Raw genomic sequence first — 18524 nt, 5'->3', positions numbered from 1 at the left:
CGCTATTGCTATTTATTGCTCGCACTTTCCCACGGTCCCTTATAAAGGTTTATATAGGTCCACACAACAACAACAGGGGCTCTAGGGCTTATACTGTGCTGTACATAAAGCTTAATTATGTTATAATTAGGCACGATTAATTCTGTTCAAATATAAGATCATAGTACATTGGTCAGGATTTAGGGCAGGTCCACCATCACTCGATGCGTCATGACCTCACCGGTAGAAGGTAGAATCGCCCTAACCCCGGGGATGGCTCCTTGCAAGTGTGAAAGCATTCAGTGTCCCAGTTAGAAGTGGTCCCCCATTCCTATCCCAGGAACGACCAATCTCTCTGTATCCTCTGCACAATTTGCTATCCCACTCAGTTTATTGCCATCAGCAAAGTTAAGCCCCTTTCCACACTTGTATTCCACTAAATTGGCTGTTCAGTGTCCCTGGATAAGAATGGGGGTTTGGCTTTTCACACTTGACCACTCCTAACCTTCCCCATCACTCCTCCCCTCGTCCCCTCCCCATCGCTGCTCCCCTCGTCCCCTCCCCAACACTCCTCCCCTCGTCCCCTCCCCAATCACTCCTCCCCTCCCCACCACTCCTCCCCTTGTCCCCTCCCCACCACTCCTCCCCTTGTCCCCTCCCCAATCACTCCTCCCCATCATTCGTCCCCTCCCCATCACTCCTCCCCTCATCCCCTCCCCATCACTCCTCCCCTCGTCCCCTCCCCATCACTCATCCCCTCCCCAATCACTCGTCCCCTCCCCAAATCACTCCTCCCCATCACTCGTCCCCTCCCCATCACCCTTCCCCATCACTCCTCCCCTCGTCCCCTCCCCATCACTCCTCCCCTCGTCCCCTCCCCATCACTCCTCCCCTTGTCCCCTCCCCAATCACTCCTCTCCATCACTCGTCCCCTCGCCATCACTCGTCCCCTTGTCCTCTCCCCGCCCAGTTTCCAGAACATTTTAACTAAATTTCTTTGAACCTGAGTGAAATTTGGTTTCTGCTCATTTGAAGACTTTATTCCTATTTTGGAACCATAGAACTCCGCAGTGCAAAAAGTGATCCTTCAGCCTATCTCAAGATTCAAGTTTACTTTATTGTCATATAATAATACAGAACATATATTAAACAAAATTGCCTTCCTCCTGCCGTAAGGCAGACAGAAGAGTTGCCATTTGTATTGCCTGGTACCCTAACAAGAGAAAGAGAAGCAAAAGAGGGTCCCTTCAGAGACAGTGATAGTCCGTGGATTTGCCTCCAGTGCTCCCACAGCCTCTACAGCTGCAATGTCTCCTGTTCAAATCATCGGCAATCCAAGCTCTAGATCCAAACCTCCGATGTGATCGGCAAGCCTTCAGCGCCCAAGGCCCTCAGCACTCTTTCAAATCTCGGTTCCCGTGAGCCAATTGCCACAACCTGTGTCGATCCTTCGACCATAAGTCACCTGCACCCTCTGTGGCTCCTTTGACTGCAAGTCACCCACAACTTATGTGGCTCCTATCATTGAGGTTTGCAAGCACCTCGCAGCCTGTGTCGATCCTTTGGAGTCGCAAGGAGCCCATCAATCTAACAGAATTGTGATCACATTCCTTCCAACCACCCTGCTTTCTTTGTTAAAATTAAACCCAGAAATGCTGAATTTTGCCTCTCCCTTCCCAACCTATCTCGTTAGGATACAGTTGGCAAAGAACACAAATCGGACCAAGCTCATATTTCTTGCAGCACAGGAAACCATTCAGCCCATACAGTTTAGAAGGCAAATGGCACATTGGCATTTATTGTAAAGGGGTTGGAGTTTGAATGGGAGGCTCCAGGATGTTAGGGAGGCCACGTCTGGAACACTGCATGATTTTGGCACCTTGGACTAAAGACAGGAAATTGTAACATTGGAGTAACTAGTTAATATTCAGAAGTGCAGGGGCCACAGCATAACTTTGGAATTCAGGGGATCTTATAGAAACATCTCAAATAGTGAATAGGATAGAGGCAGGAAAGTTGTTTTCACTGGTAGTGAAACTAGAACTAGGAGACCTAAGACTCAAGATTCTGGGGAGCAGATTGAGGACAGATGAGTGAGTCTGTGGAATACTCTGTCCAAGGAAGTGGTAGAGGCTGCCTCATGAAATATATGAGACACAGTTAAATAGATTTGTGTATGGCCAACTCCTGCTCCCATTCCTTCTGTTATAATATTTGAAAGATTGAGGATTATGGGGAACAATGGGAAAGGAGTGGAGGTCAGTGTAGATCATACTGAATGGTGGGTAGGCAGGATGTTCCTGCCTCATACACGGTAAACGGTAAACGGTTGGGCACTGAGGAGAACAGAGGGATCTGGAAATACAGATACATGATTCCCTGAGAATGGCGTCACAGATAGAAAGGGTTGAATTTTTGTTTTGGCATATTGCCCATCAAAGTATTGAGTACAAGAGTTGGGATGTTATGGTAAAGTTGCATAAGACATTGGTGAGGCCATATTTGGAGTCTTGTGTGCAGCTTTGGTCACAATAACTTCAGAAATAAGATAGAAAGAGTGCAGAGAAGATTTACTAGGATGTTGCCTGGACTTCAGGAACTGTGTTGCAATGAAGGGTTAAACAGGTTAGGACTTTATTCCCTGGAGCGAAGATTTGATAGAGGTTTTTAAAATTATGAGGGGGGGGGATAGACAGTAAATGTAAACAGGCTCTTTCCACTGAGGGTAGGTGAGATACAAACGAGGGCATGGGTTAAGGGGAAAAGTTTAGGAGGAACAATGAGGGGGGAATTCACACAGAGAGTGGTGGGGGTGTGTGGAACGAGCTGCCAGCTGAGGTGGTGAATGCGGTCTCAATTTTAATATTTAAGAAGAATTTGGACAGGTACGAGGATGGGAGAGGTTTGGAGGGCTATGGACTGGGTGCAGGTCAGTGGGACAAGGCAAAAAAAAATGGGTCAGCACAGACTAGAAGGGGTCTATTTCTGTGCTGTAATGTTCTATGGTTCATATCACTTGAACCTTCACCTGCGCACAGAATAATCCCACTACCCCACTTTTTCACCTGTAACCTATTCACACACACGCATTTAATAATACGGCTTCTTCCAGCCATCACCAGAGTGGACAATTAACCTTAGAACAGAGATGTTGAATTTCCTCAGCTGTTGGGTGGGTGGGGTTGAATCTGTTGCATTTATCCATCACTGGAATTTATTCCCACAGATGGCTGTCGAAGCCAGATCATTTTTTTTAAATTTTTAAAAAATTTTTTTTTAAATTTTTTTATTTTTCACACCATAAATCACATTAGCCATGATATACACTTTTTCTTTTTCACACATATACAGTGACTTTTTCTCCCCCCCCTCCCTCCTCCCAAGCCACCCCCCCCCACCCCCCCCCCACCCCCCCCCTCATCCATTTTAGGTATACAATCTAGGTTGCATTAAGCCAGTCAGACAATGTTGTCATTCAACAAAATTACACCAGAAATTCTACTGAGTCCATTCTTTTCTTTCCTTCTCCTTCCATCAACTTAGGTAATGTTTGTCCCCGGTAGGTTTTCGCTATTGTATTTAATGTAAGGCTCCCATACTTGTTCGAATATTTCAATATTATTTCTTAAACTATATGTAATTTTTTCTAATGGAATACATTTATTCATTTCTATATACCAGTGTTGTATTTTCAGATTATCTTCCAATTTCCAGGTTGACATAATACATTTTTTTGCTACGGCTAGAGCTTTCTTAACAAATCTTTTTTGTGCATCCTCCAAATCAATTCCAAATTCTTTGTTTTTTATGTTACTTAGGAGAAAGATCTCTGGATTCTTTGGTATATTGTTTTCTGTTATTTTATTTAATATCTGATTGAGATCTTCCCAAAATTTTTCTACTTTCTCACATGTCCAGATTGCATGAATTGTTGTTCCCATTTCTTTTTTACATCGAAAACATCTATCAGATACTGTTGGGTCCCATTTATTTAACTTTTGAGGTGTAATGTATAGCCTGTGTAACCAGTTATATTGTATCATACGTAGCCTCGTATTTATTGTATTTCTCATCGTTCCAGAACATAATTTCTCCCATGTTTCCTTTTTTATCTTTATATTTAAATCTTGTTCCCATTTTTGTTTAGTTTTACCATTTGTTTCCTTATTCTCCTTTTCTTGCAGTTTAATATACATATTTGTTATAAATCTTTTGATTAACATTGTATCTGTAATCACATATTCAAGGTTACTTCCCTCTGGCAAACTCAAACTGCTTCTTAACTTAGAAGCCAGATCATTGAGGTGATTTTAAATTGGAGGTTGATAAGTTCTTAATTAGTAAGGATGTCAAAGGTCAAGGAGAGAAGGCAGGAGAATGGGGTTGAGAGGGAAAATACATCAGTCACGATTTAAATGGTAGAGTAGACTCGTTGGGCCAAATGGCCTAATTCTGTTCCTATATCTTGTAATGTTAAAACCAATGCAGGGAGATCCCTCAAACTCCATGCTGGCAGCACCGGAGGTTGAACGCTGCTGCTGGTGGGGACCTGGGGGGAGCAGGGAGCGGAGTCACAGCGCTCCCCTTTGGGGTCCTACTGCCGATGGCTCTATACAGGCTTTAAACGGCCTGTGAAAAGGGCACCAGTAACAGGGAGTGAACCACTGAAGTCTGCAGGCATGGTGATTGTAGTCAGAACCCAGCATGCTGGAGGAACTCAGCATGTCTCTCAGTGCCCACTCCTCATGCAATCTATCTTTACCTCCTATGGATGTTGCACAACCGGCTGAGTTCTTCCAGCATTTCTGTGTTTTGACCAGTAACGGACTCCCCCCCCCCCCCCCCACCAACCCCGAGAGGGAGAAGCACTAAGAACGGTGACCACAGTGGCGGAGCAGCGAGGGGCTCACACGAGCTGTTGGGGACTTGAGGTTGAGCGACTCGCAGGGGCTGCTAGAGACTGGCTCCTGGAAGCTGAGTGTCGGGGCTGGAATTCAAGAGGATGCTGAGTTCAAGGTGCGGTCCCGCGGGACCTTGGGCGCTGATGAATGGCACAGAAGTTTGTGCGGCGACAGAGGCCAGGGGAGCGCTGGAAGCGAATCCATGGACACTCGGTGAATCTGAAGGGGCTCTCTTTTGCTTCATTTTCTCAGACTGTAAGGGTGAATCTTTGTTTACCTTCAGGCAGTTTTGTGTGATATTACATTTCTGTTTTAGTAGATGGCAAGTAATAGTATCATGGGAGCTGTGACCGTTGCACTATCGACAATGCCTTCCTTCATCTAATCCTTTGTGCACATTGTTTGAGGTCCTTTACACTATACTGAGAGTCTTTCACAATCCTCTTCATAAGGAACCTATCTTTGCAGGCTAAATTTTCCTGGGCCCTGTGTGTGGTTCTGGGAATGTGTGAAGGTGTGGGTCAGTGCTGCAAGGACCTGGAAATTTGAATCTATGCATTGTTCCTTTCTTAGGCAAGGTGAAACCTGGAAAAATAATAGCTTCCGCTCCATCAGACAACAACTTGAACAGGTTCAAGGTGAGAAGCGTCTGGCTTGTACCTGTGAAGTACTTAGAGGGGCGGACAAATTTGGTAGGCACAGCAGTAACGCTTTCCTAACTTGGACCCCTTGTATGTTAACGGAGACGCGTTCCTGGTTTGTCACAAATTGACCTCATTATCCTGTGGAATTAACCTTTTTTATTGATAATTGGATTGCGTATTATTACACGAACAAAGATACAGCGCGGTTTGCGAGTCGCAATTACAGCGGCAGCGACCCAGGTTTGAATCTGGTGCTGTCTGGAAGGAGTTTGTACTTTCTCCCCGTGTCAACTTGGGTTTACCCCAGGTGCTCCTGCATCCTCCCACCCTCCAAAACGTCGGTTAGTTTGGGTGTAATTGGGCAGCATGGGTTTAAAAGGCTGGAATCAGATCTTGTGCTGTAAATATTTTTTTTAAATTAAAGATACAGTGATAATATTTTTGTTTTGAATGCTATCCGGACACACGGAAACAGGCCCTCCTGAATCTGGCATGGACCCCCTCCCAGAGTCATCCAAATGTTTCTGAATGGAAGCTAACGTCCCTGCCTCCACCACGTGCAGTGAAGCACAGAGACACTGTAGTAAAAACACACAGAAATGCTGGAGGAACTCAGCCAGTCTCACAGCATCTATAGGAGGTAAAGAGTCTTGCCCAGTGTACTGACAATAACCACACCAGCAGTCCAAGTATAAGACAGCTTTAATAAACTAATATGTACACTAAGAGGTCTTGTCTCTATGCAAGACGAACCTGGAAGGCTAGACTGTAGCTCTTGACTGCTTTATATACAAGGTCACCAGGATGACCCTTAGTGACCTAGTGGTTTCATTACATACCACCACACCCAGAACGTATGTAATACTGTAACCTTACCTCCTACAGAAGCTGTGAGACTGGCTGAGTTCCTCTAGCATTTCTGTGTGTTTTTAACTTATTCCATGTGCCCACCACCCTCAGAGTGAAGAACTGTCCCGTCATGACCTCTTCTAAATCTCACCCTCCTTATCTAGAGTTTTGCCCTCTTCTTGGATTCTCCTAAGGAACAGACTGTCATTATTCACCTTATCCATGCATGTCGTGGCCTCCTGTGCCTTAGGGAGGAACGTCCCAGCCTATCCAGCCTTGTATTTCAAGCCCAACATTGTTCTCCTGCACCCATTCCAGCATAATAACTTCCCCGTAGCCAAGTGAACAAAACTGCTTTGTGGTCTCGCCAACGTTGTCCACATTTGAAGCATATGTCCCCACTCCTATACTCAATGCCCTGACCAATGAACACAGGCATGATAAATGTCTCTTCACCACCCAGTCGACCTGTGTCACCATTTTCATGGAATTATCTACGTGTACCCCCTAGTCTTTGTGTCCAACAATACTCTCCATGCAAGTCCAATCCCGATTTAAACCTACCAAAGTGTACACTTCAGATTTGTCCAAGTTAAATTCCACCTGCCATTCTTTCCCAGTTCATCAATAATGTGGAACATATCAGCACAGTACAGGCCCTTGAACCCACTGTTGTACCGATCTTTATAAACCTACTCAACAATCTAAACCTTCTCCACTTCATGCCTGAAGCCCTTTATTTTTCTTACATCCATGTGTGTGCCATGTGTCTTTTAAATGTCCCTATTGTCCCAGCCTCCACCAACTATGCCCAGCAATGCATTCCAGACACCCACTACTTTTTGTGTTAAAAAAAAACTTCCCTCCCTCACCTCATACAGTGTTTGCTTTTCTCACGCGGGGAAAATGGTCCTGACTGTCAACCCTATCTGTGCCTTCCATACTCTTGTAGACCTCCATTAAGCCACCTGTCATCCTTTTTCACTCCAATGGCGGCACGATTAGTGTTGCAGTTCGCGCAATGATATTAGAGCACCAGCAACTGGGGTTCAAAAACTGCGGTGTCTGTAAGGAGTTTGTGCATTCTCCCTGTGTCTGCTTGAGTTTCCTCTGGGTGCTCTGGTCCTCCCACCCTTCATAACATATGGGGTTTGTAAGTTAATTGGGGTATTTGGACAGCACAGACTTATGGGCCAGAAGGGCCATAATAAAAATTATTATTTTTTTTAAAAAGCCCTTGCTTTGTTAACCTTGTCTCATAAGACACATTCTCCATTTCAGGCAGCATCCTGGTAAATCTCCTCTGCATCCTCTCTAAAACTTCCACTTCCAGTAATGAGGTGACCAGAACTGAACACAATGCCCCAAGTGTGGTCTTACCAGGGATTTATTGAGCTGTCACATTACCTCTCGGCTCTTGAACTCAATCTCCCAAGAAATGAAGGCCAGCCACCATAAGGCTTCTTAACTATCCTTTCAACCTGTGTGGTAACTTTGAGAGATTTATGGATTTGGACCCCAAAGTCCTTCTGTTCTTCCACACTATTAGGAATCATAACCATGTACTCCACCTTCAAATTTGAACTTGCAAAATTCTTCACTTCACACTTAACCAGATTGACTCCATCTGCCAATTTTTTGCCCAACTCTGCATCATCTTGTAACCTACGACAACCTTCCACTCTCTCCACAACACTGCCAATCTTCGTGTCCTTTGCACATTTACTGCCCTATCCCTCTACTTCTTTGTCCAGGTCATTTATAAAAATCACAAAGAGCAAGGGTCCCAGAGCTCGAACTCCTCCAGTCACTGACCTCCAGGCAGAATACGTTCCATCTACACTACCCTCTGCTTTCTTGTAGGCAATCCACACAGCCAAGGTTCTATGGATCCCATCCCTCATGACTTTCTGAATGAGTCTTCCATGGGGGACCTTATCAAATATCTTACTAAAATCCATATACAGGTAGACCATGACTTACAATAGGGTTTGGTTCTGGGACTCGCATGGTTGAAATTATCGTAAATTGGAATTGGACGAAAAACGTGAGATTTTACCAAAAAAATGAGATTTGCTGAAAAAAAACGCAAGATTTGCTGAAATAACACAAAATTTCACCGATAAAACACGAGATTTCACCGAAAAACACGAGAACAGAACCATCATAACTTTGAAATATCGTATGTCAGGATATTGTAAGTAGGGGTCTATCTGTGCACCACAATTCCCACCCTACCTTCATCAATTCCTTTTGTAACTTCATCAAAAAAACTCATTTAGGCTCGTGAGGTATGACCTTCATTTTAATCTGGATAACTTCACTGTCCACTTTAAAACCAATTTTGGAGTCTTCCTTAAACTTACTAACCATATTACCGACATTAAGAACATAAGAAATAGGAGCACAAGTACACCATCTGGCCCTTTGAGCCTACTCTGCTATTCACTGTGATCATGGCTGATCTGATGATAGGCTCATCTCCACCTACCTGCCTTTTCCCTATACCCCTTAATTCTGTACAGTGTAGAAATCAATCCAACCTTGTCTTTTTTAAAATATTTTATTTAACATTTTTCCATGCATGTAATTAATAAACAATAACAAAAATTTAAGAAAGTTGCAATTGTTACATGATGGTTATAATCCCTCTCCCCATACCCCCACCCCTAAATTAATTTATATATAAGAAAAGTATAATATAGAATGTAAAAGAAAAGAAAAAGAAAAAAAAAACTTAAGGGATTGCTCCGAGGAACGCTAACCAGTACACAGGATTCCACCAGAGTTTCTATATAATTTAGAGAGGATTAACACAGGTCTCGAGAAGCAAGAAGAACACTTACATATTTATTCCTAAAATTTGCATGTATGGGCACCAAATTTGCAAAAATTAATTATTTCTCAATTAATATGTAATTTTCTCCAAGGGAATACAACTTTGAATTTCTACATTCCATCTTCCCATACCCAAGTGTAAATCTGATTTCCAAGTAACTGTGATTCATTTCCATTGCCACCGCTAATGCAATTTTAACAAATTTCAGTAGGTGTCCTGATAGTTTTAAATTTAGGTCTTAGACAATAGACAATAGGAGCTGGAGTAGGCCCTTCGGCCCATTGAGCCAGCACCGCCATTTTACAGATCATGGCTGATCACTACCATCAGTACCCCTTTCCAGCCTTATCCCCATAACCCTTAACTCCTTTGCCCACTTGTTCCTTCTATAATCCCCAATAAAAATAAATCTGGATTTTGCGGAAATAACCTATTCTAAAAAATTCCATGTCTACCAAAAAAGGTCTTAACTTAAAACGTTGAGTGCAAGTAAGTTCCCATTTCTTCACCTCACCTAAAACATTGATCTGATAAATCTGATTTCATTTTATTCATTTTTTTAAGTATAAGGTATAACTGATGTAAAATATTATATTGAATCAGTCTATTTCTTACATTAATAGTATTGGTCATACAGTCTCGACAGAGATCTGACCATCTTTGTTCATCAATTATAATGTTCAAATCCAACTCCACCTCTGGACTTATTTACTCCATGTTCAGGAGTTCCTGTTTGTAATAAAAGATACATTGAAGAAATAAATTTCTTAATATTTCCCCTCCTAATGAGAGTTTCCACCTCACTACAAGTAGATGGACCTAACTTTTCCCATAAATATCTCTCAATTGAAAATAACAGTGAGTATAAGTATAACTAATTATTCCTGAATTGTTCAAACAACATTAATTGGCCTTGTTCATAAAAACCTTCAATCTTTTTAATCCCTTTACTAAACCAGGTACTTAAACATTAGTTATCCTTTGAAAAAGGTACAAGACGATTTTGAATCAGAGGTATCTTAGCCAAATGTGCCTCCTTTTGTTCCAATTTTGTCATTTATTTTATACCAAACATTAATCAAATTCTGCAACATGGTATTTCTTTAACACAAGCTATTAATTTTGAATCCCATTTTTATATAAATTCCTCGATTAATCTCTTTCCTGCTTTATCCAATTCTATTTTAACACATGCCGGCTTTTCTTCAAAGAAAAAAGAAGTAAGAAATCTCATTTTGGCAGCTTGATAATAATTCTTAAAATTAGGAAGTTGTAGGCCTCCCAATTCATATTGCCATGTTAATTTTTCTATAGAAACTCTTGACATTTTACCTTTCCAAATAAATTTCCTTCCAAATTTATTTAATTCCTGAAAAAACTTTATGGTAGTAACTATAGGTAAAGTTTGAAAAAGATATTGCATTCTTGGGAATATATTCAACTTAACATGGTTAACCCTTCCTATTAATGTTATAGGTAGAATCGTCCATTTTTAAAAAATCTTCTTCAACCTTTTTAAGTAATGGCAAATAATTCAATTTATATAATTTTTTTTAACTTATTATCTATATGAATCCCTAGATATTTAATCCCATTTTTTGGCAATTTTTTGAATTGAATATTTTCACATTGGCTATAATCTCCTTCTATAAGGGACATAATTTAACTTTTATCCCAATTTATTTTATAACCAGAAATCTTTCCATATTCCAATTTGAAATGTAATTTTTGCAAGGAAGTCTCAGGTTCTGTCAAATATATTAGAACATTATCTGAAAATAAACTAATCTTATGCTCTTCTTGACCAACCCTAAATCCTTTCATTTCAAAATCGCTCCTAATTGCCTCTGCTAGTGGCTCTATAGATAATATAAACAAAGATGGAGATAAGGGACATCCTTGTCTACTGGATCTCGTCAATTGGAATGGAGCGGATATCTGTTCAATAGTCACTACTTTAGCTTTAGAGTCATTATATAATACTTTAATCAGTTTATAAAGGTCTGTCCATATCCAAATTTATCCATCACCTTAAACAAAAAGTCCCACTCCAATCTATCAAAGCTTTTTCTGCATCTAAAGCCACTGCAACACTTGTCTCTTTTTTTGTGTTAAATGTATAAGTTATCTTGCCACAATATCAGCCAATTCTGTCTTTTTTACAAAACCTGTTTGATCCATATTTATTAATTTAGGTAATAATTTAGTCAATCTATTTGCCAAGATTTTGGCAATAATGTTATAAAATGCATTTAATAATGAATTGAGTCTATATGATGAAGGTTTTAAAGTTTTTTTTTGGTGTCACAGTTATTATTGCTGTTGAAAATGATTCTGAGAAAGTGTGAGTTGTTGATGCCTGATCTAACATTTCCATAAAAATAGGAATTAATAAATTGTTTAAATTCTGTACAAAATTCAGACAGAAAGCCATTTTCTCCTGGAGTTATTACTTTTAATGAATTTATTGCCTCCGTCACCTCTACCTGTGTGAAGTGGGCACTCAATTCTTTCTGATATTCCATAGTCAATCTTGATAAACTTGATAGATATCCATCTAATTTATTACCGTCTTTTAAAGATGCCGACCTATATAATTTAGAATAAAAACTCTTAAAAGATTCATTTATTTCTTGAGGTTTATAACTAATAACATTGGAGTCATTCTTAATTATATTAATCGTTCATGAAACCTGATTCGTTTTTAGTTGCCATGCAAGTACTTTGCGATGTTCGCCTAATTCATAGTACTGTAGCCACGCACTACTCAAAAGAAGTCACACTCACACACTTAGTGTAGTCAGATTAAGCTTTGAGTTTTATAAGGGCTCAGGCTCGACTTTTATACTTGCACTGTTCCCGCCGTGGCCCCCTTTTCATGACATCACAGCATGCATAACAAAAGCGGGTTTCCCGCGCGCATGTACTTTCCTGCATAACAATGCCCTTCTTCTCTGTATGCTGTCCCTGTCTCTTGTCTGTGCAGTAAGGCCAGTGCCATTTTGGGGTCGCTGGCCTTGCTGTTCACCCGACGGTTCGCTTGTTGGGGCCAATGCCGCTGTGCAGACTGCTGGCCTTTGGTTGCACTCGCTGCTCGGAGCGCCGGTTCATTCTTGTAGTTGCTTTCTCAGTACTATAAGTTTGTAATGTGTTATACTGAAGTTCTTTATTAATTAGTTGACTATGTTTATCTTTAGAACTTCTCCTTTGAAGATCCTTTTCCAAAACCATTATTTCTTTTTCTAATTGATCTCTCTTTCATATACTCCATTTTGGTTTTAGAAGTAAAACTTGTAATTTGCCCTCTCAAATGCACTTTCAGAGCATCCCATATTTCGAACTTATCATTCACAGAGTTCAAGTTTGTATTACAAAATACCTGAATTTGTCTTCTGATAAAATCACGAAAATCCATTCTTTTTAGTAATAATGAATTCAGTCTTCATCTATAAACCGATTTCTCTTTATCGGGTATTACAATCGTCATTAATAAAGGTGAATGATCAGACAAAATTCTAACTTGATATTCCACTTCTAGAATCTTATCTTGCATCTGTGCTGAAATTAAAAATAAATCAATTCTAGAATAAGAATCATGTCTACTTGAATAAAAAGAATAATCCCTTTCTCTAGGATGAATTCTCCTCCATGCATTTATTAAATTTAAATCTCTCATCAATACCAATGTAGCCTTTAGCTCTTGTAATTTCTTCAGTAAATCTATCTAAAAATGGATCCAAACAAAAATTAAAATATCCTCCTCTTAAAATATTTTCATGTGCATCTGCTAGATTAAGGAATGTTTCTTGAATAAATTTCTCATCTTCAACATTAGGTGCATACAAATTCAAAAAAGTCCATAATTCTGAATAATTAGACATATCTCCCTGCAGGTTCAGTTACGATCCAACCCAATCTCTTTTTAATTTCAGATGTTCTTTTTTCAATTAAATGGGGTTCTTGCAAAAAAGCCAAGTGAACTCCCATTTTCTTAATATATGTTAATACTCACTTTCCCTTCACTGGCTCGTTTAACCCATTAACATTAAAATTTACAAATTTCAAAATATTGCTAAGCTTAATAAACCATATTCAACCCTTTTACTATTACTTCCTCCACCTCCTCCTGCGAATCTCCTCCCCTTACCTCCATTACTCAGTGTCCAATGTGTCGACTCGCACTTCCTCCGGCAATCCAAATAAAAAGAAAGCAGATATACAATTAAAGGATATATATTTCAACATTTGTAGCTATATATAGACAAAGTAACCCACCCCAGCAAGTGCTGTTTAAATAATACACAGCTCTGCCTCCCTCTATTTTGCGGGGTGCAACCAAGGTCACAAAAGCACACATGATCCAGTAGCATTTAGTACCTCATCTCCCTCACCCCCCCCAGTACATTTACCATTTGAGCTTTAGTCATGTAATTCATAAATAAAACATTTTGCAAAAAATCACCAAAGAGAGAATAATCATTGTTCTGAATTATTCAATCCTCCAGAACTATTAAAAAATTTAGTCCATCTAGGACACAGTAGCAACAACAGAGTTTCTAATTCTTCATTCCACCTGCGCTCATGGAAGATCTTGCTCAAATTCTTCTGCCTGCACAAAATTTGAAAATAATTTATTATGACCTCCAGTTGGGAAATCTTCAAGGTTGCAGGATGACGCAGCATGAATCGATATCCTTTTTCCCAAAGAGCCTTCTTAACTGGATTAAATTCTCTTCTTCTCTTGAATAGATCTGCACTTATTATCAGGGTAGAACAAAACTCTACCCCCTTCATACTCAAGTAGGCCTTTCCTTGTTCTTGCCCCTTCTTCCGCAAGGGTCAAGATCTCTCTATCTTAATATCGAAGGAATTTAATTAGCACAGAACACGGGTTCTGATTTGGATTTCAATCTCAATAGGGTATTCAAAATTCTGTGCTCCCAAGACTTCAGAAATCCATTTTTTGAAAAGGCCAATTGGGTTTTGCTCCTCTACTCCTTCTTTAAGACCCACTGTAATTTTCCAGTATGTCTACTTTCACTCTATCTTCAACATGTTGCAGTTCTTCCTTATTTTCCCATCCAATTTGTCTAACTTTCACTTCATTTTATTCACTGTTTATTTCCCCGTTCTTTTCCCCTTTAACATCTTTCATTCCCTCCTCTCCACGTTGCTGCTTGTCTTCTTCGCTACCTTGTGAGCCTGACTCCTCTTCCAATGCTGTTGCTGAAGGCCCCAACTTTTCACAAACGCGCTGTGTAATTCTGGGTTCTTCCCCCATGCCATCTCTCCGCTGCTGTGGGCGAGTGACGTCGGTGGATGATTTTTCCGTAGCTTCACTCACCCAGGGAACAGCTCGAATACCAGTTCCCTGCTTCAAACTCAATGTAGGCCTCAAATCCCTTCTAGTCTTCTCTCCATGTCGGGCTCCAGGTAGGGCTGGAGCGATTTTTCTTCTTTGGAGGCATTTTTAAAGTCTTATTTCAGTGTTTAAGTAGACTTTAAAAATTTAATTATTCTAAAACATTACGTATTTTGTACTTTTTTTTTTAAACTAATTTACCCTACGGCATTGAGTGACGTACCCCCCCACCTCTTAAATATATTTACTGAGGTCGCTTCCACTGCTTCAATGGGCAGTGAATTCCACAGATTCACCGCCCTCTGGGTAAAGCAGTTCCTCCTCATCTCCATCTTAAATCTACTCCCCTGAATCTTGAGGCTCTGTCCCCTAGTTCTGGTCACCACCCCCCCCATGGCAACAAATTTCTTACCTCAATCTTATCTATGCCTTTCATATTATTTCTTTTTAAAATATTTTTCACGAGTTTAATAAATCCTACATACAAACTCATCTAATAATAATAAACGACAGGTCATATATATGCATATCACAAATTGAATATATAATATAAATTAAAAACCAATCCATAATCATTTATTCAACGTTTCTTTAAGACATCAAATTCTATATATATGTATTTAACATATGGTATCCCTTTCTCATAATATATCCCAGTATAGTTGTGGATAGAAAATAGATAAGACTAAATTAAAAATCCCTTTATATAAACCAAGGGTAAATTCTATCTGAATTAATAATATGATTCATGATAAAACATATTTAAACCATGTTTTACTAATCTAAAAAAAAAGAAAAGAAAAAAAAACCTGACTAATTTAACTCCCCTCTCATGGAGTACAGTCCCAGATGACTTGATCTCTCCTCATAGACTAAACCCTCATCTGTGGAATCAATCTGGTGAACCTCCTGTGCACCACCTCCAAAGCCAGTACATCCTTCCTCAAGTAAGGAGTCCAGAATTGCATGCAGTTCTCCAGATGCGGCCTCACCTCAACTCAGTTGCAGCAGAACCCCCCCTGCTCCTAAATTCCATCCCTCTCTCAATGAAGGCCAACATCCCATTTGCTTTCCTGACCGTCAGGTGCCTGCTGCACCTGCAAACCAACCGTTTGTGATTCAAGCACAAGTTCTCCGTGTCCTTCTGCTCGACAGCACGCTGCAGTCGCTTGCCATTTAAATAATAATCTGATCTTCCATTTTTCCTTCCAAAGATTTCAGATTTATTGTCAGAGTACATACATGACATCACATACAACCCTGAGATTCCTTTTTCCTGCGGGCACAGCAGAATCACCACTAATTCGTAGTGGAAAAAATAAACTGTACACAGCGTAAACATGTAAACAGATAACGGATGAAAACAAACTGTGCAATACAGGGATAGCAAAGAAATTCAATAAAGTGCATTAGTAAGAGCCCTTAAATGAGTCCCTGATTGAGTTTGTTGTTGAGGAATCTGATAGTGGAGGGGGAGCAACTGTTTCCTGAACCTGGTGGTGCGAGTCTTGTGGCCCCTATACCTCTTTCCTGACGGCAGCAGCAAGAACAGGGCGTGTGCTGGGTGATGAGGGTCTTTGATGATTGCTACTGCTCTCCAACGGCAGTGTTCCCTGTAGATGTACTCAATAGTGGGGAGTGTTTTGCCTGTAATATCCTGGGTATTACAAGCAAAACCTGGGAAAAGTGAATAAATTCACATTTACCAACATTGTACTCCATCTGCCCACTCACTTAACCTATCTGTATCTCTGTGGAGACTCTCCATATCCTCTGCACAATGTGCTTTTCAACTCAATTTAGTGTCATCAGGAAAATTCGATACACTACACTCTGTTCCTTCTTCCAGATCGTTACTGTATTCTGGGAACAGTTGCAGGCCCAGTACCGACCCCTGCGGCTCACCGCTCACCACCATTCTCATCCCATTTATGAAAATAAATGATAAGCAACGGCGGACCTGGCCCCGATCCCTGTAGCACACCAGATGGGATTAATATGGATAGATACGCACTGGTTGGCATGGATGTGATGTATATTGTATGGCTCAATGAAGGGGATTGTTGATCTGTTATCTTTCCTGTTTTCTTTTCATTCTCATTCTACCCCCAGGAAGCTGGAATGCAGATTACACACAGCAACCGTTTTGTGGTGGAGAATTGTACCGTCCTTTTCTTGACCGTCAAGCCTTACATTCTGCCTGAAGTTATGTTGAACGTTTTTCCATTTGTCACGCCGGCGCACATTGTCATCTCTGTGGCGGCTGGGATTACCGTGGACACACTTGAGAACGTGAGTACGTAGCTGTGGGCTGAAAGAATTGACGTCCCACTGAGAATTACGAGTTTAAGGGGGGGGGGGTGGGGATGAGCCAGAAGTAGTTCCACGTTTTTGCTGAAGACGTCGGGATTGGAACGTTAGCCTCGATGACCTGGGCAGCAAGATAGCAGTGAATCTGCTCCTGCATTTGGATCCCTCTGCACAAGTGTATTTTTGAGTGGCACAGTTGGCATAGCAGTTAGCTGCTATAGAACCAGCGATCGGAACAGGGGTTCGAATCCCGCGCTATCTGTAAGGAGTTTATATGTTCTCCCTGTGTCTGCGTGCATTTTCCCTGGGGGCTCAAGTTTCCTCCCAGCGTTCGAAACGTACCGTGGGTACGTTAATTGGGTGGCACAGACTCGTGGGCCAAAATACCTGTCACTGTACTGTAGGTCTAAATTAAAATTAAAGAAAAGGTGTTAAGTAAAAGGCAGGAACAGGAATTCTGAAGGAGTTAAACAAAAAAAGTCTGCTTTGCACTCCCCAACTGGGAAATGGTAAAAGGTTCCTTCAATAGTCTGTAGCTGAGGATTTCTTTATTCAACTACAGGGAGTGCTGATGTCAATATCATTGGACAACATTAAGTTTTATCTCCTGGGGGGGAAAAGAATGTTAGACAACTTCAAGCTGAACACAAAGATGATTTCAGATTTGCTGTATCACTTAGGAAGTTGGAGAAACATTAAATTAACATTTATTGAATTTAGCATATTTAATTGCATAATGATAGAATTAATTCAACTGACCCAAAAATGTTTTGCCACTGATTTTCATTTGTACTCAGCATCTGATGCCTCTCATGTCAGTGTCCAACAATGGTCGGCCAGCATCGATGGATTCCAGTTGCCCTGATACTACTTTTCCATGGTCGCATTGTCCTGGTGAAACCTTCCTCCGTGTTCGTCACTGACGGCACCAGGATCAGCAGGGATGCAAATGACTTGTTGGACTTCATGGTTTTGTATGCTCGAAGCATGTTGTCAATCAGCTGGCTGTAGTTATGTCTCTAAGTTTTAAAATAAGTTATATCTAAAAAAGGTTTGATAGGAAAATTTTAAGGTGATTTTCATGCTCAGCAGCCCAAAATCCATAAAATAGTCCCAAAAGTGTTCAGGAAGCGCAATTTTTGTGGCCAAGTGTATTTATCGTCCATACCGAATTGCCCTTGAGAAGGCTGTGAGTAGCCTTCTTGAACCAATTCCTTCATCAAAAACAATAACTTTGTAGCCAATTTTTTCTTAAGTACAACTTGACCTGACTTATCTATCGCTGAATCCAAACAACAATTAAAACCACCACCTATCGTTAATGGTAGGATTCTTAAATTATTTGTGTTTCCTCAACCAGAGCTCTGGGACCAAAGATCTGTCTGCACTATTTTAAGATCATATTTTTTTTAGCACTAACTGCCACGGTGAATATTTTTCTATCCTGTTCTATGTATTAGCGATTTTTTTTCTATCATTTGGTAATTTAATTTATTGATGTACTATGCAATTTCATTACGCAAAAAGTCACGATGTATTTGTACACACGCAACTACAGTACAACTCCGATTATCTATAATCAGATTCTCCGAAATCATCACTTATCCAAATTTTTTATTAAAGTCTGGATAAATGAAGAT

The 18524-nt window shown here is 40.5% G+C and overlaps 1 protein-coding gene across 1 annotated transcript in view; it reads left to right on the top strand.

Annotated features, from left to right (window-relative positions):
- Positions 1 to 252: 252 nt before the first annotated feature.
- The window catches only part of pycr3 (pyrroline-5-carboxylate reductase 3), a 34030-nt gene continuing 15758 nt past the window's right edge, over positions 253 to 18524 (top strand). Inside the window, exons 1-5 of the mRNA XM_069934397.1 lie at positions 253 to 289; positions 1262 to 1397; positions 4911 to 5093; positions 5395 to 5518; positions 16687 to 16866. Of these exons, the coding sequence (XP_069790498.1) occupies positions 253 to 289; positions 1262 to 1397; positions 4911 to 5093; positions 5395 to 5518; positions 16687 to 16866 (660 nt within the window). The remainder of the gene's footprint in view (positions 290 to 1261; positions 1398 to 4910; positions 5094 to 5394; positions 5519 to 16686; positions 16867 to 18524) is intronic.

The sequence above is a fragment of the Narcine bancroftii genome, chromosome 1, assembly GCF_036971445.1.
Source record: "Narcine bancroftii isolate sNarBan1 chromosome 1, sNarBan1.hap1, whole genome shotgun sequence".
Classification (NCBI taxonomy): domain Eukaryota; kingdom Metazoa; phylum Chordata; class Chondrichthyes; order Torpediniformes; family Narcinidae; genus Narcine; species Narcine bancroftii.
This window is presented reverse-complemented; position numbering and strand designations above follow the sequence as displayed.